Consider the following 20,147-nt stretch of genomic DNA (forward strand, 5'->3'; position numbering starts at 1 on the left):
CTGGCCGGTGGCCTTGCCTGCTCACCTGTCAGCAGTGGCGTGCACAGACATTTAGAGGGGCAGGTGCTCAAGTTAAAAAAGGGCACCTTGTGCAGCGCGTGGAACCGGCCGGTTGCCTTAATCCATTTTGGGCGGGAACCCCTTTTGGTGTTAGCATTATGTTATGCTTTAGCTATTGAAAAATAGCAGATCTACAAGCTCATAGCGCGCCACCGAGTGGCGCGCTATGAGCTTGTAGGTCTGCTATTTCTTTTTTTCTCCTTTTTTTCAAAAGGGCACATTGCCAAAAGGGCAGGGGGTGCTCTAGCACCCCCTAGTGTCTATCTGTGCACGCCACTGCCTGTCAGTCACTAACCTGAACTATTTCCGAGAGACACTCTTTCAATGACTAAGACTAAATATACTGACAATTTCATCAACAGATACAAACTAGACTATAAAAATGTCAGGAAGGGACTAAGCAAAGTTCTTTGTTTACCCAGGGTAAGTGGACTAAGCCCGAGATGCTTGTTTACAGCCACGCTCTGCTTATAGAACATTTCATGGTAGGGGTTCAATGCCTTGCTCAAGGGCACTTCAGCGGTGGTAATTTTAACGTGCCGGTCCGGGGATACGAACCGGCGACCTTCCGGTATCAAGACCGCTCCGCAAACCGTTCGGCCACCGCTGCGACTTGTCCTACTAGTGGACAAGAGATCCAGTACAAGTCATTTTACACTTGATTGCATGCTGGGAAAAAAAAGATCTACAAGCTCAAGCTTGCAGATCGGCTGTTTTCAGCACGTGTAAAATAAATCATTAGGACGGCATCAAGGCCTGCCAAGATACATTTTAGTCGACTAAATCACGTGTAGATTTAGTCGACTAAAACTAGACTAACACTAAAACATTCCCAGGTGACTAAAATGTGACTAAAACTAAATGAAAATGTTTCAAGACACTATGACTAAAACTAGCTGCCAAAACACAACACTGCTATAGAATTCAGCTCATAACTGTCTCCGCCGCTCTAGAGAGACCATACATGCAAATCAAAGCTGACAGACCGCAGCCACGCACGACCGGACGCTAATTGAGCAGAGATATATATACGCTGAGACGAAATGCTAACGCTGCATTTCGCAATTATAAAATGCAAAACGCCCAGGGTGGGATTTAGGGGGATTTATGTTTCATCTCTCGGCTCCTACAGGCTCTAGTAGGCTAGTTATGTGCACTTCAGCAGCCAAATGGGAGAGAAATGGGGGCTATATCTTCTCCATTACGTCCTTCACAGGTCTCGCCGCAATGATGCTAATGAAGGCTCTGCTCCGTTCTGGTCAAACAGAGTCAGGGAACACTCACTGGAAACACGTTGCTACGCCAGGGGTTCCCAAACTTTTTCGTGTCAAGGACCCCCAAATCAACATTTATTAGTCCACGGACCGCTCATTTGAAAACATTATGCCAGTGACCCCGATAAGGGAGGATTTTTACGGCTCTAGCAGTGATTCCGAAACATTCATTTCATGGACCCCCAGTTGCACACGCATTATGCTACGGACCCCCGATTTAATGGAATTTCTATCTCTGGGACCCCAATTTATATTGTAAAACCACTGTTAATTTAACTCTGAGAGTGTACAAATGGAACCAAATGGACCCGTTAGGGTCCATTTGGTTCCTAACTATCTCTAATGGAGCTAGGTACCCTCTGGAACTCCCTCAAGGACCCCTAGGGGTCCCCGGACCCCACTTTGGGAACCCCTGCGCTACACCACTGGGTCTCTAGGGAGGGACCCTCACGGTTCCTTGATGGGGTTCAAAATGACCCCCTTACGGGGTCCATTTGGTTCCATTTGTACACTCTCAGAGTTATGGGTGTGCTAAACTAAATGGAACAGAGCCTTCACTATAGTTGGTAATACTTGTGATTATTTATGTTTGATAATAAATCAATATATATTTAAATTAAAACCTTTTTCTCTCTATATATATACTGTATATATAGCCTATAATTACTGTAAAGCTTGTGTGCTGATCTATCTAGTACAGGACGTGACGTCATTAACCCATTTTGACCTGAGATCAGATTCTAAAAATGTCTTCTACATCCTGACAGTTTTCTGTCAGTCGTTCTTCGATTTTTCAAAAAATAGCAGACCTACAAGCTCGTAGCGCGCCACTCAGTGGCGCGCTACGAGCTTGTAGATCTGCTATTTGTCAATAGCTAAAGCATAACATAATGCTAACACGAAAAAGGGTTAAGAACCCTCCATCAGAATGTTAAAATCTTTCAGATTACAGATATAATACAATTTACCGCTCATCTTTTAAAGCGGTTTGTTGATATTCTGTGATGCTATCATTTATTAATAATCTATACAAACATACACGCCAGCAGAACTGCAGACGCAGTGGAAAGATATTAACTTATTGCTTTTTTCTTCTGTATTTGCATTCCTGTGTATTCACTTTACTTATTCTTCTGTCTGTTATTATTCCTTCATCTTCTTTTTACTCCACACCTAAAACGTTTATTTACTTAGAAATACACTCTACAGAACCACATCTTACAAATACTGATGTTTTTTTTTTCCTTCCCCTCACTAGGAATATATATATATATTTTGGGGCGGGAACCCCTTTTGGTGTTAGCATTATGTTATGCTTTAGCTATTGAAAAATAGCAGATCTACAAGCTCATAGCGCGCCACCGAGTGGAATTGTTATTTTGATCGACGTTTGCCTGTTTCACAAACAACATTTTTTATGACTGAGAGGCTACATGTCATCAAACGGTGGTTCCGTGGCTCAAATAATAATGGTCCTCGATGTGAAAAAAGGTTCAAAAACACTGTGCTATAGCATAAAGGAGGCTTTACTTCTAGCTGTGAGGGGAGAACAGTACAACAGCTAGTATCTCTGTACTGTGAGGGGAGTGCAGTACAACATCTAGTACTATCTCTGTACTTCTAGCTGTGAGGGGGAGAACAGTACAACAACTAGTATCTCTGTACTGTGAGGGGAGTGCAGTACAACATCTAGTACTATCTCTGTACTTCTAGCTGTGAGGGGAGAACAGTACAACAGCTAGTTTTTTACTTCTAGCTGTGAGGGGAGAACAGTACAACAGCTAGTATCTCTGTACTTCTAGCTGTGAGGGGAGAACAGTACAACAGCTAAGCCAAGCTGTCAGCACACGCTGATCAAAGACACACACGACGACATACGAATCCCTGCAACCCGCTCTCTGTTCTCCCCGTCGCTGCTCCGCGTTGGCAGCTGTCTGATTCCAGGCCAACACACATCATCGCTCCCCCCCCCCCCCCCCCCCGAAAGGAAAACAACAACAACAAAATAACCTTTTCACACTATAGGCTTTTCACCCCCGAAACTATATTTTCAGAGTGTCAGGGAGGGACTTCTGAGGGGGGGAAAAAGAGTTCTGAGACCTGCACCCATCCATCATAATGTATGAATACGTTTTGTAGTCGTATCACGTCCCTTTCCTAAAACGCTAGCGGGTAGATGAAGCTGTATTGTATTCCAAAGGTCCCTGGTTTGTTTCCCACCGCAGCCCATCATGTCGACATGTCCAAGTGTCCTTGAGCAAGACACTTAACCCATTTTGGGCGGGAAGTTGGGAACCCCTTTTGGTGTTTCAAGCATTATGTTATGCTTTAGCTATTGAAAAATAGCAGATCTACAAGCTCGTAGCGCGCCACCGAGTGGCGCGCTACGAGCTTGTAGGTCTGCTATTTTTTGAAAAATCGAACAACGACTGACATAGAAACATAGCTTTTTCAGAAAACTGTCAGGATTTAGAAGACATTTTATAGAATCTGATCTCAGGTCAAAATGGGTTAAACCCTCCCAGCCCATCATGTGCTCATCATGATCGTCTGAGCAGCCATCAGCTGGGTGAAGCTGAAACTGAACCCGTTGCTCCCAACAGTCTCAGAACTCGAACACGTGCAGCTCGGATATGTTGGACATAGATCCATCCAGCCTTCTTTCTGGAGGCTGGTTTATATTCCTTACGCAGTGCGACATCGCAGTGCGACATGGCAGTGCGACATCGCAGTGCGACGTCGCCACGCAGCAAAGCGAGGAGAGTGTGGATGGAGGATAAAAGGTGGTTGGTGAAGTCCTCCGGAATTATACTTCTTCGCATGATGGCGATTCACGAGAGTAGATCGCCTATTTTCGCAATTATTGCGACGGTAGTAGTCGAGGCATCCTAAATGTGCAAGAAACAAAATGACACGCAGTCGTTTCGACGGCTTTTCCAGCAGAGAAGAAACGCAGACTTCCATCAGAACACCACTTCCTGTTTTGTGCAGAAACAGGAACTGCAGGGTTTTGGCCCCTCGCCTTTCTCAGTGCACTCTGTCCCCGGGTGGTGCTTCTGTGTTTATTCCCACTAACAACAACAACAACAGCCCTACGCGTTTAGGGAGCCGCAGAGATTTAGAACATGGCTAACGGGAAGTATCCACTTGTAGAAGTGGTGGTGGGGGGAGGCGTCTCCCAGAATGCCCGGCGAGCGTTACACCTCTACTTCCTGCATCCCCCCGTCCCCCCCCCGTCCCCTCTGCGCTGTGGTGGGCGTGGCCTCACACCTCTACTTCCTGCGTTGCGGCGGCGGGCCGTGGAGAGGTCAGAGGTCAGATGTCAGGCTAGATGTCGAAGCAGGTCTCCATCATCACGCGGGACTTGCAGAGGTCAGAGGTCAGATGTCAGAGGTCAGATGTCGAAGCAGGTCTCCATCATCACACGGGACTTGCAGAGGTTGACGCAGAACTCCAGCTCGGCCGTGGTCTGGGCCAGAAGGTCCAGGTAGTCCTGGGACTCGGGCTCCACGTCGGGGTCCATGTCGACTGTTACGGGGAGACGAGGAGGAAGAGGAGAGAGAGTTAGGGGTTACTAGTCATTGGTTAGACCAGTCATTAGTCCTACAACCTATCTCAAACCCTCACCTCCCACAGGGCAGCACACCTAAACCTAACCATAACAATTTACAATTTAGGCATTTAGCAGACGCTCTTAATCCAGAGCGACTTACATTAAGCAATAACAAAAGCATGGCATACATCACATATATAAAACGTAGTTATCATGAATCATGCGTAGACTAAGAACGTAACAGTGGAGTATCTATGTAAACTATACATACTATACTATACTATATAATATATTATACATATGTACTATAAAGTGCTATGACTACATGAAGTGCAATTCTAGAGCTGTCTACGTAACAAGCTATAAGTCTGTTTAAAATACTATCTAAGTCTACATAATGTGCTATCTAAGGGGCTAGGCTAGGGCAAGTGCTACGGGCCATGGTGGAGTCTGAAGAGGTGGGTTTTCAGACTACGGCGGAAGATTGGGAGTGAGGCTGCAGTTCTGACTGTGATGGGAAGTGCATTCCATAGTTTTGGAGCCAGAAGGGAGAAGAGTTTGGGACGTGTGGAGCGTTGTCCCGGCGTTTTTAGTGAAGGTACCTCCAGCTTCCCTGCGTTGGCTGATCTGAGTGCGCGGGAGGGTTTGTAGGGTACGATCATACTTGTGAGATATGGGGGGGCCATGCCTTTGGTTGCTTTGAATGCCAGCATCAGAGTTTTGTATTCTGTGCGGGCAGCGACCGGGAGCCAATGGAGGGAGCGGAGAAGGGGGGTGACGTGTGAGAATTTTGGCTGGTTGAAGACCAAGCGGGCTGCGGCATTTTGGATCAGTTGGAGGGGCTTAAGTGCACATGCCGGTAGGCCAGTAAGGAGGGAGTTACAATAGTCAAGTTTTGACAAGACTGTTGTCTGGATTAGGAGCTGGGCTGACTCCTGGGTGAGGAACGGTCTAATTCGTCGTATGTTGTAGAGTGTAAACCTACAGGATCTAGTGACAGCTGTGATGTGTGTTTTAACCCTCTTCCAACCCTTAACGCACCCCTCACCAACCTTAATCCAGTCGTTTTAACGCACCCCTCACCAACCTTAATCCGGTCGTTTTAACGCACCCCTCACCAACCTTAATCCGGTCGTTTTAACGCACCCCTCACCAACCTTAATCCGGTCGTTTTAACGCACCCCTCACCAACCTTAATCCGGTCGTTTTAACGCACCCCTCACCAACCTTAATCCGGTCGTTTTAACGCACCCCTCACCAACCTTAATCCGGTCGTTTTAACGCACCCCTCACCAACCTTAATCCGGTCGTTTTAACGCACCCCTCACCAACCTTAATCCGGTCGTTTTAACGCACCCCTCACCAACCTTAATCCGGTCGTTTTAACGCACCCCTCACCAACCTTAATCCGGTCGTTTTAACGCACCCCTCACCAACCTTAATCCGGTCGTTTTAACGCACCCCTCACCAACCTTATGTCTAACCAAAGGATGCCTCCCGTTTGGCATATGTTGTTGCCATGACAACCCCGACAACTAATAACGACATCCCATCGCACTGTCAGGATGGTAAATCAATCAACACCCTACTTGATCATGCTAGGTAGAACATCAAACAGAAGCTTCAAAAGTAGCAGATCTGCAAGCTCGAAATGCGTCACAACGCGACACGTTTTGATCACAGCATTGATTTAATAATTGTGCGCACGCACGCACGCACGCACGCACGCACGCACAAAGACATCTCCATATACAGTACACCAATTGATAATTAGTTGACATAGCCGTTTGTGTATCGAGTCTATTTTAATGCCCATTCATGTATTTTTGTGGGGGCTGAAGCAGACCATCTTTGTCAAGGAACATCAGCTATAGCGAATGTGTGAGTGTCAATTTCAATAACCACAACAACAACACAATGAATATATCATGCAGTGTTTACCCTAATATGTAAATACATGAAAGGTATTTGTCTTAGAATGCATAATGTGACATTGCAGGAGGTTGCATCACCGCTTTCGTTTTCTTGGTACCCCCCCCCCCCCCCCCTCTCTCTAATTGTTCCCCCAGAATAGGAGCGTGCTGACAGCCCGCGGCACACAGCATGGCAGGGGTTAACTAGAGGCCTCTAGTCCTCAATGAGCATCGGCCCCCATGGGAGGGAGGTGTCACCCCCTCCCCCCCCCCCCCCCCCCCACCCCCTCCCATCGTCCCCCATGGGAGGGAGGTGTCACCCCCTCCCCCCCCCCACCCCCTCCCATCGTCCCCCATGGGAGGGAGGTGTCACCCCCTCCCCACCCCCCCCCCCCACCCCCCTCCCATCGTCCCCCATGGGAGGGAGGTGTCACCCCCCTCCCCACCCCCACCCCCTCCCATCGTCCCCCATGGGAGGGAGGTGTCACCCCCCTCCCCACCCCCCCCCCACCCCCTCCCATCGTCCCCCATGGGAGGGAGGTGTCACCCCCTCCCCACCCCCCCCCCCCACCCCCCTCCCATCGTCCCCCATGGGAGGGAGGTGTCACCCCCCTCCCCACCCCCCCCCCCCCCACCCCCTCCCATCGTCCCCCATGGGAGGGAGGTGTCACCCCCCTCCCCACCCCCCCCCCCCACCCCCTCCCATCGTCCCCCATGGGAGGGAGGTGTCACAACACAGGATGCAGATACAGCACACTATGCAAATGACATGTTATTCCTCCTCCACACTGGCTATGTTGGCTCCCTGTTTCCAAACAGAAAAAAAGAAAATCATCATCATTTCTTTACTTAAATCTATAGGGAGTTAGCATGCTGATGACTATGGCGAGACCTGTAAACGATCTCTGTCTTTCTGTCCCTCTCTCTCTCTCTCCCTCCCTCTCTCTCTCTCTCCCACCCCCTCCCTCTCTCTCTCTCTCTCTCTCTCTCTCTCTCTGTATCTCTCTCCCTCTCCCCCCCACCCCCTCCCTCTCTCTCTCTCTCTCTGTATCTCTCTCCCTCTCCCCCCCACCCCCTCTCTCTCTCTCTCCCTCCCTCTCCCCCACCCCCTCCCTCTCTCTCTCTCTCTCCCCCCCTCTCTCTCTCTCTCTCTCTCTCTCTCTCCCTCCCTCTCTCTCTCTCTCCCACCCCCTCCCTCTCTCTCTCTCTCTCTCTCTCTGTATCTCTCTCCCTCTCCCCCCACCCCCTCCCTCCCTCTCTCTCTCTCTCTCTCTCTCTCTCTGTATCTCTCTCCCTCTCCCCCCCACCCCCCTCCCTCTCCCTCTCTCTCTCTCTCTCCCTCTCCCCCACCCCCTCCCTCTCTCTCTCTCTCTCTCTCTCTGTATCTCTCTCCCTCTCTCCCCCACCCCCTCCCTCTCTCTCTCTCCCCCCCCTCTCTCCCCCCCCACCCCCCCTCTCTCTCTCTCTCTCTCTCTCTCTCTCCCTCTCCCCCACCCCCTCCCTCTCTCTCTCTCTCTCTGTATCTCTCTCCCTCTCTCCCCCACCCCCTCCCTCTCTCTCTCTCTCTCCCTCCCTCTCTCTCCCCCACCCCCTCCCTCCCTCTCTCTCTCTCTCTCTGTATCTCTCTCCCTCTCTCCCCCACCCCCTCCCTCCCTCTCTCTCCCCCACCCTCTCTCTCCCCCACCCCCTCCCTCCCCCTCCCCCTCCCTCCCTCTCTCTCTCTCTCTCTGTATCTCTCTCCCTCTCTCCCCCACCCCCTCCCTCCCTCTCTCTCCCCCACCCCCCTCCCTCTCTCTCTCTCTCCCTCCCTCTCTCTCCCCCACCCCCTCCCTCCCTCTCTCTCTCTCTCTCTGTATCTCTCTCCCTCTCTCCCCCACCCCCCTCCCTCCCTCTCTCTCCCTCCCTCTCTCTCTCTCCCCCACCCCCTTCCTCCCCCTCCCTCTCTATCTCTGGCCACACAGCATGCAGGACTATAAAGGAAGCGAACGTGACATCACAACGTGACATCACAACGTGACATCACAACGTGACATCACAACGCTGAAAGTAATAGCGACAGTTCTTGTGACCACCGTCCATTGAAGTGAACGGACGGTGGTCATTGACCTCAATGGACGGTGGTCATCGACCTCAATGGACGGTGGTCATCGACCTCAATGGACGGTGGTCATCGACCTCAATGGACGGTGGTCATCGACCTCAATGGACGGTGGTCATCGACCTCACCTCGTCATTGAAGTGAATGGACGGTGGCCATGAGAACACCGTCCATTGAAGTGAATGGACGGTGGCCATGAGAACACCGTCCATTGAAGTGAATGGACGGTGGCCATGAGAACACCGTCCATTGAAGTGAATGGACGGTGGCCATGAGAACACCGTCCATTGAAGTGAATGGACGGTGGCCATGAGAACACCGTCCATTGAAGTGAATGGACGGTGGCCATGAGAACACCGTCCATTGAAGTGAATGGACGGTGGCCATGAGAACACCGTCCATTGAAGTGAATGGACGGTGGCCATGAGAACACCGTCCATTGAAGTGAATGGACGGTGGTCATGAGAACACCGTCCATTGAAGTGAATGGACGGTGGCCATGAGAACACCGTCCATTGAAGTGAATGGACGGTGGCCATGAAAACACCGTCCATTGAAGTGAATGGACGGTGGCCATGAGAACACCGTCCATTGAAGTGAATGGACGGTGGTCATGAGAACACCGTCCATTCATACAGTACATAAGACGTGATGAAATCTAAACCCATGTTATGATTCTTCCCTGGTTTAGAGATTCTTGACATTTAAAGCAATATTGGTCCTTGACATGAAACAGGTTGAGCACCACTGACATAGAAACATGAGGTTTTTGAGCACCACTGACATAGAAACATGAGGTTTAAGAGCACCACTGACATAGAAACATGAGGTTTAAGAGCACCACTGACATAGAAACATGAGGTTTTTGAGCACCACTGACATAGAAACATGAGGTTTTTGAGCACCACTGACATAGAAACATGAGGTTTAAGAGAACCACTGACATAGAAACATGAGGTTTAAGAGAACCACTGACATAGAAACATGAGGTTTAAGAGAACCACTGACATAGAAACATGAGGTTTAAGAGCACCACTGCCATAGAAACATGAGGTTTTTCAGAAAACAGAAAACAGAATAATGTTTTTTTTAGAATGGTTAGTTGTTCTGCTGTGTCACTGTCTGTAGCTCATTTAACCCCTTTTGGTGTTTTAAGCATTATGTTACGCTTTAGCTGTTGAAAAATAGCAGATCTACAAGCTCATAGCGCGGCACCGAGTGCCGCTCTATGAGCAACATATTTTCATATTTTCATATTTCCTGGAACAACATATTTTCAGATGGGGGTCCTGGACATGAAAATGTTTGAGAACGACTGACAATAGAAACATGGCGTTTCTCAGAAAACTGTCAGGATTTAGAAGGAATTTGTAGAATCGTCCTCAGGTCCTAAGAAGCTCAGGTGCTGCTGAGCTTCTTAGGAGAGAGATTTATTCCTAATTATGCTTTGTATGTTTTCCCACTCGCTGAGATTATGGAAAACAGCAACATATGTTTGCATAATTGTGCAGAAAACACGCGTGCGTGCACACACACACACACACACACACATGCACGCGCGCACACACACACACACACACGCGCACGCACGCACGCACGCACGCACGCACGCTCGCACACACATTTGCATAAACATGCATAACCAGGATATTTAATCGTCCAATTCAAGCACTGAGAGTAGAAGGATCGAACAAACATAATACAAAATTGCAGTAATTGGACTGATTGTTCTTCGATTAAACAAAGACAAACTGAAGCCATTGTTTTTTGGAGTCAACGCAGATCGATTAGAATTAAGTCAGCACTCAATGTTCAAATGGGTATTAAATGTTTATTGTTTATAACCACAAATCGAGCCAAGCCTGCATTTAATCACTAATACAATTACAAAGTCAGCCTGATATCACCACAACAATGGATGTTTAGGACTGAGGTCGATTTAAAAAAGGCTTCTAAATCCTAACAGTTTTCTGAAAAACCCTTGTTTCTATGTCAACCTTTGCTCAACCTTTTTCATGTCAAGGACCCCCAGAATTATCTGTATTTGGCCGCGGACCCCCATCTCAAAATATGTTGTTCCAGGGACCCCCCCTGGAAGCAAACATTTGAGTTAAAAACGCTCTGAAATAATATAAATTCAAAGGTTTGCGCCTCATTTTCACGACTTTTCAAAAATAGCAGACCTACAAGCTCGTAGCGCGCCACTCGGTGGCGTGCTATGAGCTTGTAGATCTGCTATTTTTCAATAGCTAAAGTAGAACAGGGGTTCCCGCCCAAAATGGGTTAAAGGACTCACGACTCAGCAGAATCTAGAACAATGTTGTGACTTTTAACACTAATTAAGCCTTGGACGTGTATACACACGTCCTTTATAATCAAACCGACGGAGGCCTTGGACATGTATACACGTCCTTTATAATCAAACCGACGGAGGCCTTGGACATGTATACACATCTTTATAATCAAACCGACGGAGGCCTTGGACATGTATACACATCTTTATAATCAAACCGACGGAGGCCTTGGACATGTATACACATCTTTATAATCAAACCGACGGAGGCCTTGGGCATGTATACACATCTTTATAATCAAACCGACGGAGGCCTTGGACATGTATACACATCTTTATAATCAAACCGACGGAGGCCTTGGACATGTATACACATCTTTATAATCAAACCGACGGAGGCCTTGGGCATGTACACACATCTTTATAATCAAACCGACGGAGGCCTTGGGCATGTATACACATCTTTATAATCAAACCGACGGAGGCCTTGGGCATGTACACACATCTTTATAATCAAACCGACGGAGGCCTTGGGCATGTATACACATCTTTATAATCAAACCGACGGAGGCCTTGGACATGTATACACATCTTTATAATCAAACCGACGGAGGCCTTGGGCATGTATACACATCTTTATAATCAAACCGACGGAGGCCTTGGACATGTATACACATCTTTATAATCAAACCGACGGAGGCCTTGGGCATGTACACACATCTTTATAATCAAACCGACGGAGGCCTTGGGCATGTACACACATCTTTAGTTGTTTTGTTTGGTTGGACTTTCCTTCTAGTGTTGATTTCGTCGACTAAACTGTTTAATAACAGTTTTGCCACTTTGCAATTTGCCTTAATACTTTGTCAGATTCACACCAACATAGACAGTGCAGTACTTAAGACTCTCCGCTCCATTTCAACTGGTCCAGGATCAGATTCAGTGCAGTACGTAAGACTCTCCGCTCCATTTCAACTGGTCCAGGATCAGATTCAGTGCAGTACTTAACCCATTTTGACCTGAGATCAGATTCTAAAAATGTCTTCTACATCCTGACAGTTTTCTGAAAAGGCTATGTTTCCTATGTCAGGCGCTACGAGCTTGTTATGCTTTAGCTATTTTTCAATAGCTAAAGGGTAACATAATGCTAACACCAAAAGGGGTTCCCGCCCAAAATGGTTTAATACTCTCCGTTCGACTGGTCCAGGATCAGATTCAGTGCAGAACTTACACTCCCCGCTCCACTTGGACTGGTCCAGGATCAGTACTTACACTCCCCGCTCCACTTGGACTGGTCCAGCATCAGTACTTACACTCCCCGCTCCACTTGGACTGGTCCAGGATCAGTACTTACACTCCCCGCTCCACTTGGACTGGTCCAGGATCAGTACTTACACTCCCCGCTCCACTTGGACTGGTCCAGGATCAGTACTTACACTCCCCGCTCCACTTGGACTGGTCCAGCATCAGTACTTACACTCCCCGCTCCACTTGTACTGGTCCAGCATCAGTACTTACACTCCCCGCTCCACTTGGACTGGTCCAGCATCAGTACTTACACTCCCCGCTCCACTTGGACTGGTCCAGGATCAGTACTTACACTCCCCGCTCCACTTGGACTGGTCCAGGATCAGTACTTACACTCCCCGCTCCACTTGGACTGGTCCAGGATCAGTACTTACACTCCCCGCTCCACTTGGACTGGTCCAGCATCAGTACTTACACTCCCCGCTCCACTTGGACTGGTCCAGCATCAGTACTTACACTCCCCGCTCCACTTGGACTGGTCCAGCATCAGTACTTACACTCCCCGCTCCACTTGGACTGGTCCAGGATCAGTACTTACACTCCCCGCTCCACTTGGACTGGTCCAGCATCAGTACTTACACTCCCCGCTCCACTTGTACTGGTCCAGCATCAGTACTTACACTCCCCGCTCCACTTGGACTGGTCCAGGATCAGTACTTACACTCCCCGCTCCACTTGGACTGGTCCAGGATCAGTACTTACACTCCCCGCTCCACTTGGACTGGTCCAGCATCAGTACTTACACTCCCCGCTCCACTTGGACTGGTCCAGGATCAGTACTTACACTCCCCGCTCCACTTGGACTGGTCCAGGATCAGTACTTACACTCCCCGCTCCACTTGGACTGGTCCAGCATCAGTACTTACACTCCCCGCTCCACTTGGACTGGTCCAGCATCAGTACTTACACTCCCCGCTCCACTTGGACTGGTCCAGCATCAGTACTTACACTCCCCGCTCCACTTGGACTGGTCCAGGATCAGTACTTACACTCCCCGCTCCACTTGGACTGGTCCAGCATCAGTACTTACACTCCCCGCTCCACTTGGACTGGTCCAGCATCAGTACTTACACTCCCCGCTCCACTTGGACTGGTCCAGGATCAGTACTTACACTCCCCGCTCCACTTGGACTGGTCCAGCATCAGTCTGCCCTTGGCCGTGTCCAGCTCCACCCTCAGCCTGTCGTGTTTGAGCCGCAGATCTCGGATCTGCTGCTGTCTCTTCTCCAGCATCCTGAGCCTGGCGTTGAAGTACAGCAGACCCTGGATCAGCCACACACACACACACAGAGACACACACACAGAGACAGAGACAGAGACACAGAGACACACACACACACAGAGACACACACACAGAGACACACACACACGCAGAGACAGAGACAGAGACACACACGCACACAGAGACAGAGACACACGCAGAGACAGACACGCACACAGAGACAGAGACACACACAGAGACAGAGACACACACAGAGAGACAGACACGCACACAGAGACAGAGACAGAGACAGAGACAGACACGCACACAGAGACAGAGACAGAGACAGAGACAGAGACACACACACACACACACACACACACACACACACACACACACACACACACACACACACACACACACACACACACACACACACACACACACACACACACACACACACACACACACAGCTGTCAGCCTCTTGTACCAGTGATACTAATGAAGGCTCTATATATACATATATATATATATATATATAGTTATAGTAGTAGTTCAGTCCAGATGTTTAGCTGTATAAATGTAGGCCTACCTTTTCAACATCCTGGAACGGTTGCTATAGGAGACAAAGAACAGACAATTAATGAATACATACACACACACACACACACACACACACACACACACACACACACACACACACACACACACACACACACACACACACACACACACACACACACACACACACACACACACACACACACACACACACACACACACACACACACACACACACACACACGCACAGGCAGAGGCTGAGGAGATGAATTGGAGATGATCTCTCTCCTCCTAATTGAAAGGAACTCAGCTCTCCATCCAGTATCACATTAATGTATGTCGTCCTCTCCTCTCTCTGCACGGTTAATGAGCTGTCGAGTCTCTACCAGTGAAAACTACAAGATGAAAACCCCAGAGGTATACTGCTGCTGATGGCAACGACAACATGCCAATATGATATGCTGATATGCTCAGACGCCAATGCATCTCACCTCAGACACCAACACATCTCACCTCAGACACCAACTCATCTCACCTCAGACACCAACACATCTCACCTCAGACACCAACACATCTCACCTCAGACACCAACACATCTCACCTCAGACACCAACACATCTCACCTCAGACACCAACACATCTCACCTCAGACACCAACACATCTCACCTCAGACACCAACACATCTCACCTCAGACACCAACACATCTCACCTCAGACACCAACTCATCTCACCTCAGACACCAACACATCTCACCTCAGACACCAACACATCTCACCTCAGACACCAACACATCTCACCTCAGACACCAACACATCTCACCTCAGACACCAACACATCTCACCTCAGACACCAACACATCTCACCTCAGACACCAACTCATCTCACCTCAGACACCAACACATCTCACCTCAGACACCAACACATCTCACCTCAGACACCAACACATCTCACCTCAGACACCAACACATCTCACCTCAGACACCAACACATCTCACCTCAGACACCAACACATCTCACCTCAGACACCAACTCATCTCACCTCAGACACCAACACATCTCACCTCAGACACCAACTCATCTCACCTCAGACACCAACACATCTCACCTCAGACACCAACACATCTCACCTCAGACACCAACACATCTCACCTCAGACACCAACACATCTCACCTCAGACACCAACACATCTCACCTCAGACACCAACACATCTCACCTCAGACACCAACTCATCTCACCTCAGACACCAACACATCTCACCTCAGACACCAACACATCTCACCTCAGACACCAACACATCTCACCTCAGACACCAACACATCTCACCTCAGACACCAACACATCTCACCTCAGACACCAACTCATCTCACCTCAGACACCAACACATCTCACCTCAGACACCAACACATCTCACCTCAGACACCAACACATCTTACCTCAGACACCAACTCATCTCACCTCAGACACCAACACATCTCACCTCAGACACCAACACATCTCACCTCAGACACCAACACATCTCACCTCAGACACCAACACATCTCACCTCAGACACCAACTCATCTCACCTCAGACACCAACACATCTCACCTCAGACACCAACACATCTCACCTCAGACACCAACACATCTCACCTCAGACACCTCAGACACCAACACATCTCACCTCAGACACCAACACATCTCACCTCAGACACCAACACATCTCACCTCAGACACCAACACATCTCACCTCAGACACCAACTCATCTCACCTCAGACACCAACACATCTCACCTCAGACACCAACACATCTCACCTCAGACACCTCAGACACCAACACATCTCACCTCAGACACCAACACATCTCACCTCAGACACCTCAGACACCAACACATCTCACCTCAGACACCTCAGACACCAACACATCTCACCTCAGACACCAACACATCTCACCTCAGACACCTCAGACACCAACACATCTCACCTCAGACACCAACACATCTCACCTCAGACACCAACACATCTCACCTCAGACACCTCAGACACCAACACATCTCACCTCAGACACCAACACATCTCACCTCAGACACCTCAGACACCAACACATCTCACCTCAGACACCTCAGACACCAACACATCTCACCTCAGACGCCAACACATCTCACCTCAGACACCAACACATCTCACCTCAGACACCTCAGACACCAACACATCTCACCTCAGACGCCAACACATCTCACCTCAGACACCAACACATCTCACCTCAGACACCAACACATCTCACCTCAGACGCCAACACATCTCACCTCAGACACCAACACATCTCACCTCAGACACCAACACATCTCACCTCAGACGCCAACACATCTCACCTCAGACACCAACACATCTCACCTCAGACACCAACACATCTCACCTCAGACACCTCAGACACCAACACATCTCACCTCAGACGCCAACACATCTCACCTCAGACACCAACACATCTCACCTCAGACACCAACACATCTCACCTCAGACGCCAACACATCTCACCTCAGACACCAACACATCTCACCTCAGACGCCAACACATCTCACCTCAGACACCAACACATCTCAACTCAGACGCCAACACATCTCACCTCAGACACCAACACATCTCACCTCAGACACCAACACATCTCACCTCAGACACCAACACATCTCACCTCAGACACCTCAGACACCAACACATCTCACCTCAGACACCAACACATCTCACCTCAGACACCAACTCATCTCACCTCAGACACCAACACATCTCACCTCAGACACCAACACATCTCACCTCAGACACCAACACATCTCACCTCAGACACCAACACATCTCACCTCAGACACCTCAGACACCAACACATCTCACCTCAGACACCAACACATCTCACCTCAGACGCCAACACATCTCACCTCAGACACCAACACATCTCACCTCAGACACCAACACATCTCACCTCAGACGCCAACACATCTCACCTCAGACACCAACACATCTCACCTCAGACACCAACACATCTCACCTCAGACACCAACGCATCTCACCTCAGACACCAACACATCTCACCTCAGACACCAACACATCTCACCTCAGACGCCTCAGACGCCAACGTATCTCACCTCAGACGCCTCAAACGCCAACGTATCTCACCTCAGACGCCTCAGACGCCAACGTATCTCACCTCAGACGCCAACGTATCTCACCTCAGACACCTCAGACACCAACACATCTCACCTCAGACAGCAACACATCTCACCTCAGACGCCGCCAACACGTCCCTCTTCCTCTGCAGTCTCTCCACGTCGTCGATCTCGTACACCTTGATCTCGAACGGCTCCTTCATGGCTCCGCCCAGAGGGGGCAGGTCCACCCACTGGGCTCCGCCCCCTGGCTTCCGCCCCAGGGAGGAAGTGTCCGGCATGGGGCTGGGGATCAGTCGGCGCCGCTGGAAACCTGGAAGTATGAATAACGTGATGTTTCAATATAGTGAACATTGATACGCAGTAGTAGGTGCATTAGTGCAAATGCAGCGGAATGCCATGGGTGAGCCAGAAAATAGCAGCCAGGAGAATGAGACTCTATAGCGGGACACTCACTGCCAAAGACACCAGGAGAATGAGACTCTATAGCGGGACACTCACTGCCAGAGACACCAGGAGAATGAGACTCTATAGCGGGACACTCACTGCCACAGACACCAGGAGAATGAGACTCTATAGCGGGACACTCACTGCCAGAGACACCAGGAGAATGAGACTCTATAGCAGGACACTCACTGCCAAAGATACCAGGAGAATGAGACTCTATAGCAGGACACTCACTGCCAAAGACACCAGGGGAATGAGACTCTATAGCGGGACACTCACTGCCAAAGACACCTAGAGAATGAGACTCTATAGCGGGACACTCACTGCCAAAGACACCAGGAGAATGAGACTCTATAGCGGGACACTCACTGCCACAGACACCAGGAGAATGAGACTCTATAGCGGGACACTCACTGCCAGAGACACCAGGAGAATGAGACTCTATAGCAGGACACTCACTGCCAAAGACACCTAGAGAATGAGACTCTATAGCGGGACACTCACTGCCAAAGACACCAGGAGAATGAGACTCTATAGCGGGACACTCACTGCCAAAGACACCAGGAGAATGAGACTCTATAGCGGGACACTCACTGCCAAAGACACCAGGAGAATGAGACTCTATAGCGGGACACTCACTGCCAAAGACACCAGGAGAATGAGACTCTATAGCGGGACACTCACTGCCAAAGACACCAGGAGAATGAGACTCTATAGCGGGACACTCACTGCCAAAGACACCAGGAGAATGAGACTCTATAGCGGGACACTCACTGCCAAAGACACCAGGAGAATGAGACTCTATAGAGGGACACTCACTGCCAAAGACACCAGGAGAATGAGACTCTATAGCGGGACACTCACTGCCAAAGACACCTAGAGAATGAGACTATAGCGGGACACTCACTGCCAAAGACACCAGGAGAATGAGACTCTATAGCGGGACACTCACTGCCAAAGACACCAGGAGAATGAGACTCTATAGCGGGACACTCACTGCCAAAGACACCAGGAGAATGAGACTCTATAGCGGGACACTCACTGCCAAAGACACCAGGAGAATGAGACTCTATAGCAGGACACTCACTGCCAAAGACACCTAGAGAATGAGACTCTATAGAGGGACACTCACTGCCAAAGACACCAGGAGAATGAGACTCTATAGCAGGACACTCACTGCCAAAGACACCTAGAGAATGAGACTCTATAGAGGGACACTCACTGCCAAAGACACCAGGAGAATGAGACTCTATAGCGGGACACTCACTGCCAAAGACACCAGGAGAATGAGACTCTATAGAGGGACACTCACTGCCAGAGACACCAGGAGAATGAGACTCTATAGCGGGACACTCACTGCCAAAGACACCAAGAGAATGAGACTCTATAGCGGGACACTCACTGCCAAAGACACCAGGAGAATGAGACTCTATAGCAGGACACTCACTGCCAGAGACACCAGGAGAATGAGACTCTATAGCGGGACACTCACTGCCAAAGACACCAGGAGAATGAGACTCTATAGCGGGACACTCACTGCCAAAGACACCAGGAGAATGAGACTCTATAGCGGGACACTCACTGCCAAAGACACCAGGAGAATGAGACTCTATAGAGGGACACTCACTGTCAAAGACACCAGGAGAATGAGACTCTATAGCGGGACACTCACTGCCAAAGACACCAGGAGAATGAGACTCTATAGCGGGACACTCACTGCCAAAGACACCAGGAGAATGAGACTCTATAGCGGGACACTCACTGCCAAAGACACCAGGAGAATGAGACTCTATAGCGGGACACTCACTGCCAAAGACACCAGGAGAATGAGACTCTATAGAGGGACACTCACTGCCACAGACACCAGGAGAATGAGACTCTATAGCGGGACACTCACTGCCAAAGACACCAGGAGAATGAGACTCTATAGAGGGACACTCACTGTCAAAGACACCAGGAGAATGAGACTCTATAGCGGGACACTCACTGCCAAAGACACCAGGAGAATGAGACTCTATAGCGGGACACTCACTGCCAAAGACACCAGGAGAATGAGACTCTATAGCGGGACACTCACTGCCAAAGACACCAAGAGAATGAGACTCTATAGCGGGACACTCACTGCCAAAGACACCTAGAGAATGAGACTCTATAGCGGGACACTCACTGCCAAAGACACCAGGAGAATGAGACTCTATAGCGGGACACTCACTGCCAAAGACACCAGGAGAATGAGACTCTATAGCGGGACACTCACTGCCAAAGACACCAAGAGAATGAGACTCTATAGCGGGACACTCAC

The 20,147-nt window shown here is 49.4% G+C and overlaps 1 protein-coding gene across 1 annotated transcript in view; it reads right to left on the reverse strand.

Moving 5' to 3' along the window:
- Positions 1–4,728: 4,728 nt before the first annotated feature.
- LOC306940546 (kinesin-like protein KIF26A) overlaps positions 4,729–20,147 on the reverse strand; it is a gene marked incomplete at both ends in the record, with an annotated part of 128,181 nt that continues 112,762 nt past the window's right edge. Inside the window, 4 exons of the mRNA XM_079525643.1 lie at positions 4,729–4,862; positions 13,612–13,762; positions 14,293–14,316; positions 17,515–17,711. Of these exons, the coding sequence (XP_079381769.1) occupies positions 4,729–4,862; positions 13,612–13,762; positions 14,293–14,316; positions 17,515–17,711 (506 nt within the window). The remainder of the gene's footprint in view (positions 4,863–13,611; positions 13,763–14,292; positions 14,317–17,514; positions 17,712–20,147) is intronic.

The sequence above is a fragment of the Electrona antarctica genome, assembly GCF_951216825.1.
Source record: "Electrona antarctica genome assembly, chromosome: 17".
In the NCBI taxonomy this organism is placed as follows: Eukaryota; Metazoa; Chordata; class Actinopteri; order Myctophiformes; family Myctophidae; genus Electrona; species Electrona antarctica.